Source organism: Xiphophorus hellerii, chromosome 22, assembly GCF_003331165.1.
Source record: "Xiphophorus hellerii strain 12219 chromosome 22, Xiphophorus_hellerii-4.1, whole genome shotgun sequence".
In the NCBI taxonomy this organism is placed as follows: Eukaryota; Metazoa; Chordata; class Actinopteri; order Cyprinodontiformes; family Poeciliidae; genus Xiphophorus; species Xiphophorus hellerii.
In genome coordinates this window covers 9,518,854-9,541,718 of record NC_045693.1, presented here as the reverse complement: position 1 = coordinate 9,541,718, position 22,865 = coordinate 9,518,854, and the positions used below count along the sequence as shown (strand labels likewise).

Here is a 22,865-nt window from a genome sequence, read left to right as displayed (position 1 = left end):
GAAGACATGTTAGAGAACATTAGTGTTTGGAACCACAACCACACCAGAATACTTAGACCCTCTCTAAAAATACTTATAGCTTCCCATTTTAGTAATTCAAATACCAAATATACCTGAGTATGTATTACTACGCAGTGTGCTACAGAAACTAACGTCTACAGTTTTCATTATCTCCACTCTAGGTTGAACAGCTGATCAGTACCAAGGAAAACCAATTGCACTCTTGAAATGATTTTTTTGCAAACACCAGACCCATTGCACCAAGGCTGCATTTTTTAATACATTTTTTTAATATACTCTACAAAAAGACAGATTTTCTGCAAATAGTTTTTAGTTACATTCCATAGAAAAAGCACAATAGTCTGGAGTCTACTTTAAAAATAAAGTGTCATAAAAACATACTGAACAAGTCACAGATATCGTGTGAAAGAAAACTAGCACTGCATTTCACCCTGAACACACCATATAGAATATGGTGGAGGCAATGTGATGCTGTGAGGATGATTTTCATATGTAGACAGAAAAACTGATTGGAACATGGATGATTTTACTCTGATAGACACTAAAATGAACAAGACATTCATTGGTAAAGCCTGCAGTGGTAATATAGCAAATGTGATTCTAAAACCTACTGAGTCAGGGGTCTGGATACAAATGCATGACACATTTAAATTCAACTAATGCATATTTTTAAAGTGTTTTTTTTTATTTTATGCAAAACCTATACCGCACATTTGTATCTAGGCAAACTCGTGTTAGGCTAGTTTTCAGAATAATAGCGCCCACTTATGTGTGATTTAACATCAGTATAAATGCTGCAACCCTTGATTTTTATTTCAGGCCATTAAATGGGTAAATGGGGATAAAAGAATGCACACAACATTTTACAGACTTTTATTTCTAAAAATATAACATGTAACCCTTTTTTCTACTTTGCAATTATCCGCTGCTTTGTGTTGGTCTATCACATAAAGTTTGTGGTTGTGATGTGACAAAACATGGAAAGATTCAAGAAGTATGAATACCTTTGTAAGCAGATAAAAAAACTGTTTGTTTTCTTTTATCCAGGTTCAGCTTCTGGTACTTTTGTATTTAATTCACAGTATAAACACAAGCAGGCTGGCTGCTGCCCTGTTTCTTCTCTAGTTTTTTCACAATACACAGATATTACAGTTGGGTCAATTTCCGTCTGACTGCACATGAAAGAACCTAAAATACCTTTACTGCTCCATGAAAGGAAACCACATTTTATTTGTCTTATACTTGCATGCCTTCACATTAAACAATATAACTCGCTTGCAGTACGACTTGCTGACGAGACACAAAGCCCAGCAGAAAGCACTAAATCTCATATTTCAAACATTGGGCTTTCTTCTTTTTTAGAGGCACAGGTTGGCATTCAAATCTGAGGTCTGGAAACCATTTGGAGCATCCACCATAAAAATACAACCAGAAATCTAGCCAACCTAAACATTTAAACAGAGCGGTGTGCTGGCTGTTATGCCACAGCATTAGTGTTTTCTTTGGTTGCAGTTTTATTCATATTTGATAATGTCTTTATTTTTAGCCCCTCGCTCCACTGACATAGATGGCAGCCACAAAATGCCCCTGCACTTACCCCATGGCAACGGTGAGCAGCCATAATGAACATCCAGGGAAGCCTTGAAGATTATTACGCAGCTTTTGCACAGAATGCTGTTGAAACACAATTGTGAAAAAGTATTTGTCACTTCACTGATTTCTTCAATTTTTGCTATTTAGTTACACATAAATGTTTCAGATCAATAAACTAGTTTTAATATAAGACAAAGATAACCTGACTCAGGGCTCTGGATACAAATGCACAACATGTTTAAATACAATTAAAGCATATTGTCAAAGTATTTTGAAAATAACTTGAAAATGGCAATGGTACTGCAGTACTGAAATCATTTTCAAAGTAAAAGTTGCTTGTATTCTTTTGAACAACTCTCATCAAATGTTAACTTGAAATGTAGCATCTTGCATCCCTGTGGAGGATTTTTGGCCCACTCTTGTTTTAATTCAGCTACATGGAGGACTTTTGAGCACGAACTCAACAAAAGGTCACATCATCTTAATAGGATTTAGTGCCGTTCTGTGACTAAGTCACTACAAATGCTTCATTTATGCCTCATTGCCACTGATTGTTCCACACGGGTTCAGTACGTTTTTGTCTGTTTCCATTGTAAAAGCGACTCATACCGCACCATTCCTGGTCTAAAGGACACGGTCCATTGATTGGAGGACAGAAAAACCTCACGACTTGAGACTTACTGGTTTGTCATGTTTGCCATTGCACTAGTATGATGCAATGTTGTGGGTTTGGGTTTAACTCCGCCTTCTCAGTGAGAGATCAGCTGGCGGCTGAATCTGCCGCACCATAAAATAGCGTATTGAGCTTTTAGTCTTACACCAGATGTTAACAGGACGCACACCTTCTAAAAAGCTCCATCAGTTCATAGAATATGTTTCCAAACATCTTGGGGATCATAAAGATGTTTTGTTAGGGAAATGTGAGATGGGCCTGTGTAGTGTTGATCATCCGTTATTTTGGCCTTGAAAATCTTTTATGGCGGCCATTTTTATACGGGGCGCCTGCTCTAGCCACGGCACCACACGACGCCTTGTAATGGTTTTCAATTAACATTTTGCTGGCAGAAATGTCAATGAGTGTTTTCTTTTACTTTTAAAATTGATAAATTAGTATTTAAAGACTTAACAAGGGAAGTTGCTGTTTTTTGCAAGGTTGTTTTAGATATTTTTACCTTTTTAAGTTAAATAATCATTTGAAAACTACTTTTTTTACTTACTAGAGCTTTCCTGATCTGATTTGATTAATGCTCTGAAACATTTAAATGTCACCTAAAAAGCAAAATCCAGAAATCTGAAATGGTGAAACTTTTTCACAGCACTGTAAGTAAATGCTTCTGAACTTATAACTTGCTGCTTTCCTAATGCTCAGCTTGTATAATGTCATTCATGCAGTGGAACCAGTAGATGCCTGGAAACAAGATGCAAACCCCTATGAATCAGGTAAATTTGCTTGCACTGCTGCTAGTTTGCAGCTTTGCAATAAGTGCGATTCAAACCAAAGCTATCCGAGGTTAAGACTCTGGGTTTTGGCTCGGCCTGTAATTGAAGGGAATTGGGACAAAAGCCAAATGGCATGGTGGCTCGGGGCATGATGTTTGTGACTGGAAACATTTGGGGTCACTAAAAAGAGGACGCCTTCAAACTTTCAATGTAATTTCCTAAAAGTAGTCGTTTGAGCTGTCTTTGTTGTTAGTTAGTTGAGTGTTTTATTTTCTTGGTAAACACCCAACTGCATTTTCCTGGATGATGAAAGGTTAAGCTGATTATTTTCCCTTCAGTTGTCCCACATGAAGACGACCAAGATAAAAAGGAAAAAGATCAAGGATTCTGTCAGCTAATTAAAACAGCTAATTAATCCAGAAACATCTTGACTTTTAAGCATTTCTCTGTTTTGTTGTTTTCTAGGTTTTAGCTTGAGAGAACCAGAGGCGCTACCCAGAGCACCTGAACCCCCTGCATCACAAGGAGACCCAAGTATGTGGATGTTCTTGCACCTATGAATATGTGAATGTTATTCATCTGTGGCAAGCACCCAGGTATACATCTAGCTTCAGTCCTATTAAAGCAGATAATACTTTTAAGTATGCATACCTGAGACTGATTGCCTATTCAGAGGATTTTCGTGCGCCTGCACTTTCAAACCAGGTTCTTTTTATCCTGGTGGTCCCTGCTGGGATCAGGTGCAGATTATTCTGCTAGTTGAGAAATTGTAACATGTATAGAACTAAATAAGTGTCTGTTTTAATTGTAAATCTTATCATTTCTGGCTTATTCTGACCTTCTGCTTTTATAAGCTTTGTAGATGTAGAGTTGTGTTCAAAATAATAGTGAGATGTTTAAAATAAGATTAACCTCAAATTCCTGACACATTTTATTTCCATAAGCAAATGTAAGTTACTTTATTTGTGCCATCACAGTCCCATTTTACTTGATGGTCCCTGACCTTCTGGGGATGACAGTGCATTATCCTATTCACTGTCAGGATGTTTGCAAATCCTTAAAAAAAATCTTAAATTGATTTATCTAAAATTAAGGCCTTAAAATGTCTTAAGTCATTAAAGATGTAAGCAGGCCTTAAATACGTTAGCAGGACTATATAGTCTCATGTCCTATGTAGGTTTTTCTTGTGGAACTTTTTTATCTGGTAAAAGTTTGAGTTATGTGTAGCCATTTTCATTCACTGCATTCTATGTCTCAAGGTGGTAAAGGCTACAGGTAACAAGCTGCTAATACTTGTTTGCTAGCTAGCTAGAGAGCCATGTGCCATATGAGAAATGCAAAGTTGCTGCCAAGAGCCAAAAACCTCCCAGAAATTTCACAGTTTTAGCCCGCTGTATTTCTTTTCTATATCTTTCTCATAATATAGCTTGTAAAGACTATCAAATGCATAGAAAGCTGATGTAGGTTCATTATATACTTGAAATTACTCGCCACTGAAACACAAGGCTGAAGCAGTCTGTAAAACATTTGGGGGGCGTGCTGTGGTGGCGCAGGGGTTTAGCACGCCCCACGTTTGGAGGCCTTAGTCCTCGACGTGGACGTCGCGGGTTCGACTCCCGGTCCCGACGACCTTTACCGCATGTCTAACCCCCTCTCCTCACCCTCCTTCCTGTCTGCCTACTGTACAAAAAATACGAGCCACTAGCGCCGCAAAAACTCTTCGGAGAAAAAAAAAATGGAAAAAAAACACATTTGGACTCTGCATAGTCACAGTAAGATGTATTTTGTTGAAAGTTAAAGAAATTCAGTAAAACTTTAAGAGTAGGGTAACAGTCCAAGAAGTAAGGCTATAATATCCTTAGAAATTAGATTCTCCTACTATGAGTCTACCATCTGACAAACTCTGAGTACCAATGGTGTGTTTGCAGCTGTTGCTGCTGCAAGAACAAAACCAATGCTACTCATAAAGAATATTACTGTCTGGCTTTAAAGACAAAATAAAACAGAAGCTTCTCTGAATAATGTCTTGCGGATGGACTAGAGCAATCTAGATTACTGGATTTGGGCCAGAGCAGCTTTCTTTATTGAGTGACTAAATTATTAGCAAATTTAAAAGCTCAGTTGAATTTAAAAACAAAAACATGTAATCAAATATGTGTAAGAGTTTTAAAAAAATCAATATTTGGTTTCCTTTATCATAAGTTTGAAAGTCTTATTCATATAGGAACATTAAAAAAACAACAATCCACCTCAGTGCAGTGTGGTGTAGCCGCATGGTGTGTTCCTTTTTTTTCCCCTCAGATTGTAAGGTTGATCTTGCCTTCCTGATGGATGGCAGCTGGAGCATTGGGAAGCGGCGTTTTAAGATCCAGAAAGACTTTCTGGCTGAGGTGGCTCAGGTCATCAACGTAGGCATGGCTGGACCAATGATGGGCATCATCCAATATGGGTAAACTCTGTCTATGCTTTCTGTAATTTTGTCCCAGTTTGGAAAAAGAAGATATAAACTGTTTATTGTTTTGTTTGAAGTGATGAGCCTGTGACGGAGATCAGTCTGAGGGCCCACTCCAGCTCCAAGGACGTGAAGTCGGCCATAGATAAGATTGTGCAGAAGGGCGGCATGTCCAACGTGGGTGAGTGACCCCGCTGGTTGCTGCCAACTGCGACAAAAACTCACAAACTCAAGTGTGAAAGCGAAAGGGTTACAATTATCGCATGGTTTTTACTATGCTGGCACATTTTCACATGCAGGGATAGAATTAAATCTAAATTTGCCGGGAGACCAGCGAGCTAAATTACAGTTCTCTTTCTAGTAAGGCGTGTTTTTCTTCTGCGACCAGAACGCATTTGCTTTTTACAAGCCTGCAGGGGTCAGCTCTCAAAAAGCAAGGGCTGTTTGTTGCTTTTTTTTGGCATTCATCAGCTGCAGATTTTGGAACTGATAGCTGGATTTTGTTTTTTAGGGTTTGCTAAATTTAGCTTGCTGACAGTTTGTTGGGTGTAACCACAATCGTACAACAGTGTGTGTGAATGTAAAAGGTTCTATAATCTTGATCAGAGCCTCTCCTGTTATTGTAAAGACCACCAACGATCAACTGATAAACTAAATATATTTTATCCCAGTACAGAGATATCTCAGTGCAGAATACTCTTTCCTTTAGCCCAATGGTCCCCAACCTTTTTATTCCCGCTAAAGCCTTTTTTTTTTTTGCCCCGATTTTCCCTTTACCAATCTTACATCCTGCAGTGTGTGGTGTGTTACGTGGTGGTGTGTTGAATATGCCCGATCTAAAATCGGGCATATTCAACACTGTCTTGGCCCGATTATCGCAGCCTGTGGGGTTAAAACTGTCACTTGGGTGGCTTTGTGGGGGTTGTTAAAGTTTCAGCTGCACAGTTTCAGAACATTTGGTGGATTATTAGAAGGTTTTCAGAAGAATATAATATTCGAATAAGAATATTCGAAATAGCGATCATTGTGTGGCAGGAAAGCACAAAACCTTTAATAAAATTCAATGTTATTACACTTTTCGTATTAGTTAATTTATTCTGAGCTCTCTGGAATCTGCTGAATGTGTCATCATCAATGATTAGTCATTGGTTAATCAAGGGTTTCTATGTAGTAGAGTTGTACAACAGAAATCCCAGGACAACATCTTGACTTAAAGAGACATACCGCTGCAAAAAACTCAAGTCTCATTGTGTTCAAAGTGTCAAGTCATTTGTCCCAATAAGACCTGGGACTGCAAAAGATTTAATTTAAAATCATTTTCAGTCCCAATTTAAATGTCACAGGTCTATAAATGCAGCAGATGATGTATGTGGCACAAGATTTTTTTGGGAGTTGGGTGAGTTTTATGTTGTGTTTGCTGTCAGTCACGTCTGGCAACCCTGTCTATCACATAAAATCCCCACAAAACACAGTGAGGTTAGAGGTTGTGACATGACAAAATGTGAAAATGTTCCGCGGGCATTATGCTTTTCTAAGGCACAGCAGCATCAGTTATTTGTCTCCCTGTCACCCTCTGGTGTTCAAACAGGAAAGGCCCTCTCCTACATCAACAAACAGTACTTCAGTGATGCAAATGGGAATCGCGGAGGGGCTCCCAACGTAGCGGTGGTGCTTGTGGATGGCTGGCCTACAGACAAGGTGGAGGAGGCTTCTCGACTCGCCCGAGAATCCGGCATTAACATTTTCTTCGTCACCATCGAGGGCCCTGATGAGAATGAGAAACAAAATCTGGTTGAGGCCAACTTTGTTGACAAGGTGGTGTTCAGTTGCACAGGTTTACCGGTGTGTCCCATAAAAACAGTCTGTAACACTGTTTCCTATTTCACTCCCCAGGCTGTGTGCCGGACAAATGGCTTCTTCTCCCTTCCCGTGAACAGCTGGTTCGCCTTGAGAAAGGCTGTGCAGCCGCTGGTGAAGCGGGTGTGCGACACGGACCGCCTGGTGTGCAGCAAGACCTGCATCAACGCCAACGACATCGCCTTCGTGATCGACGGCTCCAGCAGCGTGGGGACTGGCAACTTCCGCACGGTGCTCCAGTTCGTGGCCAACGTCACGCGGGAGTTTGAGATTTCGGACACGGACACGAGGGTGGGAGCTGTGCAGTACACCTACGAGCAGAGGCTGGAGTTCGCCTTCGGACAGTACAACAACAAGGCCGAGCTGCTGAACGCCATAAAACGCATCAACTACTGGAGCGGCGGGACCAGCACCGGGGCCGCCATCACCTTCGCGGCAGAGCAGCTCTTCAGCAAATCCAAACCCAACAAACGCAAGATCATGATCGTCATTACAGATGGACGCTCGTACGATGACGTCAGGGCGCCTGCGCTGGCTGTCCATCGCCAAGGTGAGACCTCGGAAAATAAGAGATAAATATGACATTTGCCTTCACAGTGTTTCGCATTGTTTAACCTTCTAATGTTGTGTTACAGTAGAAGAACCAATATTTTCAATGTACACCGTAGCCTTTAAATCTGTAATATGGGACAGAAACGATTAATCGTGATGAATCGTGTATTGAAATAATCGACTAAGTTAGTTATCGATTAATCATTAGCTAGAGTATACAGACTCAAAAAAGGCAATTTGATGAAAAAAGAACATACAGAGAGCTTTCATTGAGCTAGAACTGTACAAAACATGTATACATTTTGCATTTAAAAAACAAAACTTTATAAATTTTCTACTCAAAATTTAAAGATTTTATTTTCTGCCAGGGTTGTTACGATACAAAAAATGTCAAACTCAATACTAAAAAAAAACACTCTATACTGCAGTAAATGTTTTTTGAAGGCACAGGGTTTTTTTCCCCGTTAATAACAAAATAAGAGAAAGATGTATTTTAAAGATGTATTTTAAAGTTTTGCTTCCCAGTTTGGTAAAACAGTATATGTATTCAGCAGCAACTATGTACAATTTCTGTCTGCCGGGCATTTTTTCTGAATCTTTTCTTTAATGAACAACTACATCAGCAGGGTATCTGCTCTAATTGTCTTTTCCCACCATAACCTGCATTTTTATAACTCTTGTTAGGCGTAATGGAAGGAATACTCTACCTTGTTGGTTAAAAAGAGAGTTGCTTTTTTCTGTATGTACCACTCTTATTAGAGTTTAAACTTTCTAGCAGCAGCTCATTGTTTTGGTCAGATGAGCAACTGAGAGGGGAGAGGCAGAGTTTCTCTGAGATTGTAGCGGGAAAATGTGACACCAGGCTTGTTTATTTCGATTTTGTATTGATTAATATTGACAATTTTGACAACCCTAGTTTCTAGATGAGCAAAACTGTTTGACACACCCTAACAGATTTTCAGCTATGAAAAACTTTGTGTTGGTCTATCACATAAAATAGGTTGAAGTTGCAACCTTTGAAATGTAAAGAAATTTGGAGAGTACAAATACTTCTGTAAAGCAAGCTGCATCTTCATTTAAAAAACTAAAAAGCATGTGACAATAACCTTCATTTCATAAAGCAAAATGGCTTTAATGTCACATTAGCCTTCAGAGATGCACATGCAGTTCTTTATTGATAACCTGTGTTTTCCTCCCCTGATCCAGGTGTGATCGCCTACTCCATCGGTATCGCCTGGGCCGCCCAGGATGAGTTGGAGTACATCGCCACTGACCCCGACAAAGAGCACTCCTTCTTCGTGGACGAATTCGACAACCTCTACAAATACGTCCCCAAGATCATCCACAACATCTGCCAGGAGTTCAACTCTCAGCCCAGGAACTGAGGGCATCAGTGCGACGGAGGGGGAGGAGCATGTTGGATCAGGGCCGTCTTTATCAGAAGGCTGACCGCAAACGCTCCCACCCTGCGGCCCCACAGATGGCGTCTCTAGGTGGGCTGCAGGCACACACAGATGTAGAGGCTAGAATTTACACTTCCAGTAAAAAGCTTACAGACACTCATCACCGGTATGAAAGTCACATCAAATTTGGGGTCTTTTAATGAGTTTAAATGAGCCAGTTTCACAAGGAACTGATTTTACATGAAGTAACATCAGTGAATTTCGAACGTAAGAATTGAATGCACGTGTTTGAATTTTGTGTTTAATTTTTTCCATTCTAGTCATGGTCATCAAAATTATGCACAAAAATACAAATACGTATACTTCCAACAACATTTGATAGCTGCATGACAGCCACATGCTTGTTATAGCCAAAAATAAGCTTCCATAGAAATTGTGGCTGTATATTTGCAGAATTGGTAGAGTTAATTTAATTTGAATGGTTTTCTGGTTTTCATCAAAGTTGTGGTGAGGCTGGAGCTAGTCCAGACACTCAGTGATTTAATTATTTCCAAACCAGTTTTAATGTGCCACTTAAGCTTGAACATAAATTCAGTACCAGTTTCTCATTTTAACTGGGAAATTTCGTGATAAAACTAGAAAATATTCCTGTTATTACAACATGCAAAGCTCATCAAAACAAGAAACTTTGACATTATAATGAGAGAAATTTTATATCTCATTATTATGGCAAAATTTCTCATGAGTTTTACATGTTGTGCTAACATGAAGAATACGGTCCCCTGACAGACTGCGGCTTGTTAAACCTCACCATGACTCTTCACTCTGTTTCTTTTAGACAACATCCAAAAATCCCAAGACAGATTGCTGTTTTACTAATATGACCTTTTGTATTTAAAAGAGAATAAATTTTGGTTTTAAGGAGATTACTTTTTATGACAAGTTTCTTTTTAATGTCGTTAAAACAAGAATGTTTTTCAAGAACGCATCAGAAATGCTTTTGAAATGGAGAAACTGAGGCCTCTGGACTGGCTTTTCCAAAGCCAAAACCTCAACTGTATTGAAAAATTTGTGGACTAAGCTCAAAAGCTTGGCATGTATCAGGAAACCAACTCATTTAGAATAATTAGTTGTGAAATATCCAGTCAGAATTAAGCCAGAAGCCTAATTATGGTTTAAAAAGCAATCGTACGAGTGGCCAAGGTTCAATTCTCTAAAAAAATTATTTGAGGCGGTATGTATATAAAACATGTTAACCCTTATGAGCCTTTCTAGGATCAAAACAAGTTTTATAACCTAACTCTTGTTCTTGAAATTCCTTGACATTCTTTGTTGTGAGAACGATTCAAACACATCTTTAAAGGCACAAAATAATACCACGTTCATTCTAATGATGAGTTTTTGTAAACTTTTCTTGTAACTGTATTTCATCATGGATTTGAAGATCAATTTTAAAATGTATCAACACAGTAAATTCTCATGAAAAACATTAGCATTGCACCTTTTGTTGGTGCCACAACACTGTCAACTCTTTGGTGGCCAGTTTGTGTGATTTCCCTCACACAAAATTTAGGTAATTACTTAACAAGTTTATCAAAAGAAACTGAAATAAAACAGAAAGCTACAATGATATATGGCAGTCAAAATGCAACTCTTTTTGTGCATTACTAGAAAGCGATTCCAGCATAATAAACTTTGCGGACATGTGTAGGTTTAACACATTCCTAACATTTCCTTTAATGGCTTCGTATACTTCATAAACTTGTTAACATGGTGCTTTCATGTGATTACCTGTGAAGAGGATCCCCTCTTTCACAGCTGAGGTATTTTGATCTTCCTAACAGGAGATGTAATCTGAGTTCAAGTCAGAGACTATGGTGCTGTTTATCTAATTTTTATGTGGGTGTAAAAGCAAACCACCAGCATGGATGTGGACTTCTGTGAAAAGTGGGGTTGGATTATGCAGTTTATTTCATCCCTTTCTGTATTTCTGTAGCGAGCGGCTCCTAATATACCAAGCATTTTGAAGTTTTAAGAGTATTTATGATTTTTTTTTTTTGCCTTTGTTTTCCTGTTTGTACATATGCTTATTAAAATACCTTGCTTGTCATGTTCACATAATTGGTAATTTTTTGTTTTTAATAAAACAAATGAACAGAACATGATGTTTTTATGGGGTTTTTTCTCCGCATATTTTTTTTTTCAAGTGATTGGAAATATGAAAATAAATGTATATATTTTTATATTTCTATTGCCAATAAAGTCTAAAAACATTGAATTGTTGGGAGAAAAAAGGAGGGACAAAAAGGAAATGTCAACAAAAAATAACCCAGCATTTGCACAATACATGCAGCAAATATATCAGTGTGTCCAAACATGAGAAATTATCTTTTCAAATGTATTCAACTTAGATCTTTGCTTTTGAATGAAGTAGCAAAGTATAAGAAAATTGCAACAAAGAGAATATTCCTTGTGCCTTTACATATCGAAGCATACTCTGGGAACAAAGCAAAAGAAAAAAAAAGAAATGAGGAAGAACACAAGTACAAAGTGAGTGATGTAATGGGTTGTTAAGATTCACACTCCGAAAAGAAATTACAAAGCTTTCTAGCACCAGTAGAAGACATTTATTTTGTTTTTCAATGCAATTCAGGTGGCTGATTGCATTGAGTAGTAATTATTTGCAGTAACTCTTATGAAATTTAAGCTTTTCTTTCCACATCCAAACACCACTTTTAATCTGTTCAGTTCAGAACAGGCAACATTGATTTAGACGCATCTGTACACGCATGTCTTGTGAAATAAACGTCTCCACCTCAGGTTATGGCGTATGTGAAGAGCGGCCATATTGGATCTCGAAGTTGGTGTTGGAAAAAGTCTACAGTCCAAGACGGAAGTCTGATTTCAGGAGCGGCGTTCAAGTTGATATTTTTGATTCGGAAGTTTGAATTTCTGACTTTTGACTACAAATTGAATGCAGCATGACTTCACAGAAACTCACCAGAAAATCCAAAGTACCCATTTAAGACCTAATGAGGAAAATCTGGTCAAAATAAAAACCATTTAAGTCCTAAAATTGAGATTATCTAAGGTGATTTAGTGAATTTAGCAACTCAAAAATTTAACTCAGTGGATTAGACCAAATCAGTAGTGATATTAATCATGTTAAAAAGTAGATCAGATGAATCTACTATAACTTTCCAGTTATTGTTATTTATATAGGGTTTCTCAAATGTATATGTAGGAATCAAAGCAACATTTCAGGTGTGTTTTTGATGAGAGAATGACATTATAACATAAAGCTAAAAAAAAAGTTGATATAACATTGAGCATAATTCAATTCACGCGATTGGGTCAATCAAAAACAGCATTCAAAATAACCAACATCTGAGCCCAATTAACATTTTACAGCAGATTTTATTTCGAACATACTCTCATATACAAACCAGTGACTGAGAAAATGGCTCATGTAAAGCTGTACTCTCCACGTACAACATCCTGTTTGCCTTTTTTAATCTTTGCTTGCTTTCAAACCTCATGGATTTACAGTAAACTGGAACTGCAGGACATTTCTCTTGGTTAAATCATCATTTCAAATAGTCCTAAAAGTACTGCACTAATCTCCTGCTAAACACTGGACTACTGTAAATACCTGGACATGATACATCACATCGTAGTCAAGCATGTCCACACAGCTGAGGCGGGGGAGGAAAAAAAAAAAAAAACTATTTACAGTACACAGCATTCAATTCAAACAAGAGCAAACTGGCCAAAATGTGTTAGATATTCCTAAAAGTTGACATCTAGAATCAAGTCTGTTTAATTTTAATTATATAACCAAAATGGTTTACTTTGGACACATAAGCGTGTAATCTTCAGAAGTGTACAGTGGCTTCAATCTAAGAAACAGGCATGAAATTAATGGTCTGTATCGCTCTACCAGCGCTGCCTCCAAACACACAGAACTGACATCCCAACCACACTTATCAAAAACAAAAACTCAAACTCACGCTGCACTGTAAATTTTTAAGACTGAATATATATTTTTGTTTATTATAAGTATTTGTAATTTTACATCCAATGTTAAAACCGACAACATTGCGACAACCAGCTTCCCCCCGCCCCCGAAAAACAAGCTTGTTAAAATAAAATTTTTTAAAGACCTTTTTAAAGCAAAGGCACATTCGTCAATATAGGTTTTTAAAAAGGAAAATAAAGGCAGGTCAAGCTAGCAGAGTCAGTCTGGGGAAGCTGAGGAGAGGAGCTGGGAGGCTTCTGTCTCAGAAACGCAACACGGAGAAAAACTTGGTTTAGCCGAGGAGGATCTGGGATGAGCGCGAAGGAAGATGGGACCTCATATCTCCGCTCCTCACTGCCACTTGTCCTGAGCCTCTCTCCTTTCTGTGGAGGTGAAGTTTGAGTCTGTCTGCAGGGGGCGCTGTGGCCAGTCACACCCAGGCCTGCCTGGATGGTGGGGAGTGAAGGAGGTCGGGACCAGAGAGCAGTTCCTCTTCCTCCTCCTCCTCCTCACAACCTATTTGAGGCTATTGGCTACATAGTCTGCGAGTCCGACAGGAGACCAGTGGCTAGTTTGAGGTGGGACCAGACTCGCTGCCTGACTGTCCTTCCCCTGCTGTGTCTCTATTGGTCCCTGATCGTAGGAGACTGAGTCAGAGAGCGAGGCTGTGGTGGGGGAGGGACGTGTTGCTCCGTGTCATACGAACACCTTGGCGAGAGCGTCCGCCCCGGCACTGGCGATGTAGCATTTAGACGGATGGAACGCCACGTCGTGGATCGATTCCTCGAATTTCTTTCTGTGAGCCGTGAACTCTTGGATGCAGGTTTTACTCTCCAGGTTCCACAGACGGATGGAGCAGTCGTGACCTGAGGACAAAACATGCAGGAAGTTGCTTAGAGGTTTGATATGGCTTTTAGCCCTGAAGAAATTTAATATTTTGCATGAATTAGGAGCAATGTTATGCTTCCTTGAACAGGTTAGAATAGGTTTACAGGAGATACAAAACATGTTCATTGCCTTTTTTATACAAAATCATTCTTAGATAATGAGATTTCTGTATGCTGAGTCCTATTTCAAGCTCCTTTCAGCTGTTTTAGGGCCTCTTGTCACTTTAAATCCAAATTAGCTGCTCCTGACCCCCCAACTAAACGTTTACACTCGTGCGTGAAAATGGCTGCAAATAGATGTGCAATTATACAACCCTACATCTTTGAAAAGCAGAAGTGTAGCCTCCTGCACTAGACACATTGACCAAAATAAAACTTATTATTTTTCTAGAAAATATTAAAAAGCAAACAAATAAAGCAATTTAATATTTACTTTTTCCCCTCTGAGTGCATGCAGTCAAGTTAAAGCTTAGCTACTTCTGCAATTTGAGATCCTGCAAGGAAACGTAAGGCTAAATAATACTTTAAGGCTTTCCGCACATCTTTACCAGTGGTGTTAATTAATGTTGAGGGAGGTGTGGTAAATAAATATAATTTAAAATCCTTGTTCGGCATAATTCACATTTTCTAAATACTGCCAGTTATTTTAGACTGGGTTTGAGTCAACCATTCAAGCCACAGAAGAAGAAAGCAGAAGAGAATGTTAGATACTCACTGCCTGACATGAGATAAAGTCCGTTTGGATCCACAGCTAAGCTGGTGACGGCGTCCAGATGGGCCACCATGGAGTGAATCAGCTTCCCGCTGTTATTATCAAAGAATTTGATGTGTCTGTCCTCCTGCGCTGTGATGGTGATTGGAAGAGTTGGGTGGCTGAGGACCTTGTTGATCTGACAGGGGGTTCCTGGTTAAAGGAAAAAAAAAAGATTTAACGATGAAAAACACAGAAATATCTGACTCCAAACAAAGATGTGACAACCGGAGAAAGTGTTAGTCAACACAGATTCAATGGTCAACACAAGTTACTATATAAAGGGAGCGTCTTGCAAAGATATTCACAAATAGGCCTGTCACAACAATCAATAAATCTATTAATTGCATAATAAATGAAAACATGCTTAGTAATTTCCATTGTAAAAACTTTTGCAAGAAAGTCCTTTTAAGGTGTTTGATGCATAATTTTCAACATTTTGAAATGAGACTGCACACTGCAAGAACAATAGCTTAGTAAGCAAGAACACTTGAAATAAGACAAAACTAACTTACAAGCAACTTTTCAGCAAGAAATTGGAGCTTGTTTTAAGTCAATAATTCCTTAATATTGATAAAAGAAGCATGAGTTCCACTGGCATATTATTTCACTTATAACATGGGATCACTGTCTTGTTTTAATAATTTGTCAGTGAAACTGGTACGTTTTCAATCAATATTAAACAATTATTTACTAAAAACAACCTCCTTTGTCTAACTGAAAGTTACTTTTTAGTTTTGTCTTATCTTAAGTGTAGTAAGATGTTTACACCAGAACTAGACAAAAAATACTCTACGATTTCATGTTTTTTGAAGAGCAAGAAAAGTTTAATAGTGCATGATCGACTTTAAATGATTCGGTTTCCTCATAAAATTAAACTTTGTTAGATCCGAATCACTGGGAAGTGAAGAGGAAAATGGCTGCACACAAATGGATGTAATTGCCCAGTAATTTAGTCATTTAAACAGTGAGTCAATGTTTGTTCAAGGTGCAACATGAACAATTTGTTCTACATTTTCAGCCCACCTCGGTTTATGCCTTGTGCAGCTCGTCCCTAAACTTACCTGGTTCCAGATTAGATTCCATACTGAGCACCAGCTGGCGGGTCTCCATGTTGAAGAGGCCGATCTGGCCGTTTGTGAAGGATGTGACCAGATGAGCTGGTTCACTGCACACCAGGTCCACAGAGGACGACACTCCCATCTCTAGCAGAGGGTTAAACAAGTGCAAGTTTTAATTTCTCAATTTTTAATAAAGACAATAAAAAGGTAAACTTAATGTATTTGAATCCGGTTGTTACTTTTGTTTTCGTTGAATACTGCGAGCGAAGGGGAGGTGGTGTTGGCGTCCCACAGCCTGACGGTTCCGTCGGCGGAGCAGGAGAGGAGGCGCTGGTGTGCGCTGCTGTACACCAGACCCCACACCGAGTCGGTGTGTCCACTCAGCTCCCCGCGCAGCACTGACGGGTCTGAAAACACGGGGACCAAGGTCACCTTTCATGCTTTGCCGTTAAAAATCACTCCTGGTTCAATCGAAACACACGCTGAGGTTACCGTAGGAGTCGTAGGGGTCGATGTTCGGGTTGGGCGTGTTCCAGCACTGGATGGTGCCGTCGACCCCTCCGCTGAAACACTGTTCCCCTGTACTGCTCATCACCACACTCAGTACAGCGCCCCTGTTGTGTTTTACATAATAAAATAGCAAACATTAAGTAATCTGTATCACAAGCTGAAAAAAAAAAAGAATCGACAAAAGTGCCGTATTTTACCTGTGGGCTCTGAAAGTGTAGATAGGCTCCACGTCTAAAGATGTACTCCTGCTGACAAAATGTTGATTAATTTAATAAAAAAATAAATAAAAACAAATATTTGAAATCTGAAGCAAAATTAAGCCTCCCATTGATTTACCACTGTGGGACAAAAATATAGTTTTATATGGTTTAATATGGCTCATATTTGCTGCGACAAACATGAGCCTCAAATAGGACTGAGACTGAAATCATGCAGAAAAGGCTGAATAAAATCACTGCTAGGTAAGAAATTGAACATAAATAAAATAATCTTTATATCTTAAATATTGTACTAACATGCTTCTGACTTAATATTTTTATTTTTATTTTGTTTTGTTCCATTTGTTTCTGATGCAAGTGGAATAAAAAGTGGCCAAATTTTGGTAAAAACTCTAATTTTTCATGTCTTTTTCCACAAGCCTTTTAATCTTTTTAAAAAATGCTAGATATAAATTTTTACAAATTTTTCCATTGATTGGTTTTAGAATCCCTTCACAATTTCACACAAGGTAAATGTATTTTTAATGCACAAAAAACAACATTTTTATTCATAAAATAGGACCATTTATTTTTAACATTCAGCGGCTCTAATTGTGCCCAATTTTAAGCACCATTTCTGGGTCATTTACATTTTTTTGTGACAAGACAATAAATATTTCATTGTAATTTCTACTTGAAACAAGTTACACTAGAGTTATCTCTTTGTTTTATTTTCCTTAATTTTTTTTTAAGCTACATTTTACAGACCAAGATATTTTTTAGCTGCTTGTTTTCTGTAATTAGTTTCAGTCATGCAGCATAAGTACAATGCTGAGATAAAAAAAAATAAAATAAAAAACTCATTTCATCTTTTCTAGTCTTAGAGCTGCTGGGTTACGTCCTTCTGCAGAAGAGTGTCAAATAAACACACAAAAAAGCTGCAGCTACAGGATTTGTTTTGCTCATATTTGGTAGGAAAAGTAAAAACCGTCATATGAAGGTGAGTTAATAGAGAGCTGAAGCTTTCTTACTTCTTGGCTGGAGCGGTTTTCTGCAGGTTCCACATTTTGAGCGTGTGATCCTCAGAAGCAGTGATCAGGACCGGCTCCACAGGGTGAAAGGTCAGAGCGCGAATCCCGTCAAAATGACTCCGCAGGGTGAATTTGGGGTTCCACGTTTTTCTCATGGCATCTTTATTGTTGCCAATCTGAGAGAAAACAACAAAAAAATTATAAAAGTGTAAGGACAATTGTACAAATAAATATCACTAAGAATGTTTCCAGCAGAATTAAATAGTTGATTTTCATGGTGCTTAAAGTAAATCTGTACGGTTAGTTTAGGGAATAATGATGTTTGTGTTCTGCAAGAGTATATCTCACTTTAAAAAAAATATGTATATAAAACACCCTTTGAATTTGACATTTCAAACACAGGTAAATGATATCATTTTGCCCCATGCCACTCACATCATACACCATGCTGTCGGCCTCGTTGGCCACAGTGAGTCCAGCCAGTTCCCCCAGGCCCAGAACGTTCTCCATGTCCTCCTCTGTGGCCATAATGAACGACTTTCCTGGTGTGGGTGGGAAAGTGAGCGCTTCAACTGCGGAAAGGCCAAATAAAAAACATCTGTCAATCGGTGAAGAACTGGCAGAAGGGACAGGAAATGTGTTTTGTATTTAGTGAGTCACCTTCTTCTGTCCTGTTCCCCTCGTGTTCGCTGAAGCGCGGCACGTTGGGCCGGGACTGCGGGGTCGGCTGAGGCTGCATGTGAGACAGGTCCTCCGTGTCTCTCAGGTTAGCCAGCATGTCTTGCAGCTTAGACCGGTTGGGCCCTGTTAACGAGTTAGGTTCAACGTTCAAACAACCGACATGTTTGGATGGAGTGGAAGAAGAAAAAAAAAAATAACCAGAAAGCGGTGGGTATATGCTGAAGCAACAGAGAAAAAATGAATATAGAAGGAAGCAATGAAAAAAGAAAAATCAGTAAAAACAGAGGACGATGGGAGGCCAGTAGCAGAGTCCTGCAAAGGTAGAGAAGAAGTTGAGGCACATTTATCTTTAACGGTGAACTGTGGAGAGCAACAGTCATTGGCTTGCAGGTAAAACAAATTTTGGTCTTTGTATATTTATTTTTCAGTTACATAACATTAAACTTGAAATAAATTCTAAAAACAACAATTAGGAGCACATTTTCCCCTTCAGATTCTTTAAACAGAACTTTTTTATCTCCAATTTGGAGAAATGTGCTGTGAAACCCCCCCCCAAAAAACAGAGCAGTGCTTTGAATTTATTGTTATTCTCTGATCCACAAACAGTGAAAAATATTAGGGCCGCAAACAATGATTATTTTAGTAATCAATTATTCTATTGATTAGTTAAATAAGAAGTGGCACATTCTGCAGATTTTAACCACTGAAGCATTTTTGTACATCAGAAATACATTCAAATATGCACATAAACAAATAATAAATTCCTTTTTAAATAATAAACATTTTATTGCCTAAAATGCAATAACATATTTTCATTTAGTGTATGCAGCTAAAAAATATCTTGATGTGAAAAATGTAGGCCTTTCTCTGCAACTTGACATCAAGAGCTAATATGGCTAAGCTGCTGAAAAGCAAAAGGTGCTTATAATGGGGAAAAAAATGTTTATTATTATTTTTTCACAGTAGTTGAACCTGGTGAATTTAAAACTATGCCACTTGAGGTCTGAGTAGAACATATTTAAAGACAAATCAGGTTTCTTTTTAATTTTATTTATTTTACCTTAAATGCAAAATGTATATTCTTTTTAGAGTTCTGGCTTAATTGCTGCTCTATATGTTATTCTTTCAGCAAATGCACTTTTGGATTCTGTACACTTCTTGAAGAAATTTTTGTGTGAACTTTTATGTCTGTGCCTACCGTTGCGTATGAATTGTCCTTTATAGAACAATAAAGGCTGTTTCTATTGCATCTATTATCTATTTAGCTTCATTCACCTGCTGGAAATGAGACTTAATGACTTAACTCATGAAATCCAACTACATGTCCCAACAAGCCTTTAAAAATAAATCTTAGCTTAGTAAAAGGCAGCCTTGTGCTTGTCAGTCAGTGGTCTTTGATATTTTAACTCCACTTTCGGCTAGAAAGTCTCTCCACATGAACACCAAAGTGATAAAGCACCAAAAGAGTGAAGAAAAATCTTAGGATTTCTGTTAGATCATAACAGGAGAAATGAAAGCGAAAAAAGTTTGAGAAAAAAAAAAGGAGTTGAAGTATGTTGTTGATCTCATGATCAATCAAAGAAGGAAACGTCTGCATGGAACATGTAAGAGCTCTCAGTTGGTAAACAAGGTTTAAGTGAGTTTTTAATCTGAGAGCAATCTTATTACTCAGCTAAGTCACTTCTCAAAAAAGCTTCTATTGGCTGTTAATCTATATCGGCAGCTATATTATTTGCTACTGGAGTATCAACATGGCAGATGGACAAGGACATCAATGAAGATCATTATGTTGTTATGGCTACAAAGACAGAGAAACAGATGTCTGCAGAGATGGCTAAAAGCCCAGAAGGGAGACGGAATGCCTAACTGACACAAAGTGTTACTTAGTTGCTAAAATTTAACAAAGACGAGATGATGGTGTGAAGATGAAATGAAGGGAAACAAACAAATGCAACAGACAAGACATGCATCAAGCATTGCACTTCATATGGGAGGGGATTTAATGGCATTTGCAAGCACTAACTGGAAGACAAAGAACAAAGAGAGACAAAGGAAGGAGCGGCTAGAGGAGGAGATGAAAAAAGATGCTCTCTTTTGATCGGAGGCGTTTTGATCGAGCTCAGGAAAGTTAGGCTCTGCAGAGAGAAGAGACTGAAGGAGGCAGCAATGTCTATCGGCACTTACTCTTCACCCCCTTTTTCCCCTTGCGCTCCTTTTTGTACTGCTCCTTGAGTTTGTTTATCACTCCCGGGTCCACATCCCAGGCCTCAGAAACGGGACCCTGCTCGTCCTTGTCTACACAGGGGAACAAAAACCAGACCAAGAGGCTGTTGAGGAGCTGCATGGCCGACGAGAGGCTGAGCTGGAGATGCAGGCCTCTCTCAGGCCCAGAGGTTTTACTGAGTTGGTGGGTTTTAAACAACTAGACTAATAGGATTCTCCAGAATCTCCTCATATTTTTTTCTTTACTAGAATTGTGTTCTGTTAAGAACTACTGTTAGGTGAAGAATTAATCGAATTCAGGAACAGTCAGATTTTTAAGCATTAAAAAAGATTTTTTTTCCACACAGTTCTTTCCTAACATATTGAATTTGTTTGCAGTTTGTCACGTTACAACCAGAAACTTCCATGTAACTTAATGGGCATTTATGTCACAGAACAAAACACATTAGTGCACAACTCAAGTGGAAATAAAATGATTTTCAGTTTATTTTTGTAAGTAGAAACATGAAACTTTTTGAAGGTTATTATAATACAGTTCACAATTACTAGATTAATAAATTAATTGATCATTATTTCAATAATTGAGTTATCACGATTAATCTGATTAATCATTTCAGACCTATGTAATTGTAAAGAAAAATGTTTGAAAGACATTAATTATGCATTACTTTTGCTGGTTTATCATATAAAATCCCAATAAAGCACACTGAAGTTTATGGTTGTAACGAGAAAAAAAATTATTTTTGGGTTGCGAATACTTTTGGGAGCTATTATGTATTTTTTTTAAGGCTGATACTGATCTGGGTGGAAACGAGTGGAAGACACAGAGTGGGCTGGCTATGGGAACACAGTGGGAGACAAACTGTGGGTTAAACAGAGGCAGTCATGGTTCATGACCACAGCGTGATTTATGAATGAAGACTCCAGAAACATCACCAAACTGTTAGAAACATTTTAAGATAACTGCATCAAACAATAAGTGATGTGTTCTCATCAGTTTTTCATGTTGTTGACTCTGTGACCGTTTCTGATGTCTCAGACTCACCCCAGTCGGTGCCGTCTCCGGTCCCCCGGGACTCTGATGACGTGTCCATCTCGTCAGGATTCGACAGGAAGTCGAAGCCCTTCAGGGCCTCCTCTGTGTCGGGATCCTCACTGGTGTCCATACTGGCTGGAGATGATGACGACGACGACGAGGGCTTTTTTCGCACAATCTGAGGAAGAGTTTATTTTCTTTACTCTCCATGAACATCTTGGACCAAGCTAAACTGTTTTGACGTAACAAGGTAGACAGGTTCCTTACAGTCCTGGATTCCACATTAGTCCTGTCTTTCCCGTCGCTGTCTTCCTCCTCATCTTCATCACTGAAGTCTGCATTCTCGATGAATTTGAAGGCCTCCAGCACAGCGCTTGTGTCAGAAAGCTCAGCTTTTCTGCACAGACAAAAAATACTTTTATCAAAACAGTTCCCAAAACCACATAGCGCTCATGGATTTGATTTACACGACCCCAGGGCTTTTTATTTATACCAACACATCAACATGGTCGAGCAATAAATGAATCAGTTTCATTTATCGATTTAGCCTCTACAATAACAAGCACGACTGATTTTATGCTTAAAATTAGAAAAAAAAACATATTTCCATGTTTTGAAAATGGTGCTAGTCAAACGAAAAAGTCCAAGTTAGAAAAACCTGAGTTATAACGATGGGGAAGCTTGAACCTTGATATCCGTACTCTATAACATTCTATGATAACGCAAGGACAAAATTAATCAGAATGTCAAAATCTAATTTTCAAACTTTTCCCTTTAGCAGCTATCAGGATCTAATTTTTAAAATCAGAACCTTACGTAAAAATATATAAATAAAAATAGTAATAATGACAACCAGGATTTCTTTGTGTTTAAGACTTCTAAAAATCTTTAAGATTTAAATGTAATACCTTCATGAATCATAAAGACAGTGGTGTCCAAACATTTTGTCACATGGGCCAAAACAAACCCACATGTACAAAAAAAAACTATTTCAAGAAACATATATAAATAATCAAAGCCTGCAGTATTTTAATTAAATATATAAGGTTAACAGATGTTATTAGTAGGGCAGAGATGTGTGTATCATTGTGAATCTGATACAAAGAAATTTTGCTCATTTCTCTTTTTGCAAATTGATTTTAGTTCAATTAA

The 22,865-nt window shown here is 38.3% G+C and overlaps 2 protein-coding genes across 11 annotated transcripts in view; one reads left to right on the top strand and one right to left on the bottom strand.

Annotated features, from left to right (window-relative positions):
• The window catches only part of vit (vitrin), a 29,411-nt gene extending 17,933 nt beyond the window's left edge, over positions 1-11,478 (top strand). For all 7 annotated transcript variants that reach the window (XM_032554060.1, XM_032554061.1, XM_032554059.1 and 4 more), the window contains 8 exons: positions 1,568-1,630; positions 3,007-3,054; positions 3,520-3,588; positions 5,356-5,503; positions 5,584-5,687; positions 7,095-7,321; positions 7,400-7,913; positions 9,122-11,478. In XM_032554060.1, the coding sequence (XP_032409951.1) occupies positions 1,568-1,630; positions 3,007-3,054; positions 3,520-3,588; positions 5,356-5,503; positions 5,584-5,687; positions 7,095-7,321; positions 7,400-7,913; positions 9,122-9,300 (1,352 nt within the window). In that variant the 3' untranslated portion in view covers positions 9,301-11,478. The remainder of the gene's footprint in view (positions 1-1,567; positions 1,631-3,006; positions 3,055-3,519; positions 3,589-5,355; positions 5,504-5,583; positions 5,688-7,094; positions 7,322-7,399; positions 7,914-9,121) is intronic.
• A 1,237-nt stretch (positions 11,479-12,715) lies between these two features.
• LOC116713796 (striatin) overlaps positions 12,716-22,865 on the bottom strand; it is a 31,859-nt gene continuing 21,709 nt past the window's right edge. The window contains exons 6-17 of one of the 4 annotated variants that reach the window (XM_032554066.1): positions 21,981-22,110; positions 21,723-21,891; positions 20,639-20,749; positions 18,434-18,577; positions 18,209-18,345; positions 17,774-17,949; positions 16,743-16,793; positions 16,528-16,649; positions 16,275-16,442; positions 16,039-16,179; positions 14,939-15,127; positions 12,716-14,202 (exon numbers count right to left, since the gene is read on the bottom strand). In XM_032554066.1, the coding sequence (XP_032409957.1) occupies positions 14,033-14,202; positions 14,939-15,127; positions 16,039-16,179; positions 16,275-16,442; positions 16,528-16,649; positions 16,743-16,793; positions 17,774-17,949; positions 18,209-18,345; positions 18,434-18,577; positions 20,639-20,749; positions 21,723-21,891; positions 21,981-22,110 (1,708 nt within the window). In that variant the 3' untranslated portion in view covers positions 12,716-14,032. The remainder of the gene's footprint in view (positions 14,203-14,938; positions 15,128-16,038; positions 16,180-16,274; positions 16,443-16,527; positions 16,650-16,742; positions 16,794-17,773; positions 17,950-18,208; positions 18,346-18,433; positions 18,578-20,638; positions 20,750-21,722; positions 21,892-21,980; positions 22,111-22,865) is intronic. The other 3 variants (XM_032554067.1, XM_032554068.1, XM_032554069.1) reach the window with 3 other exon arrangements.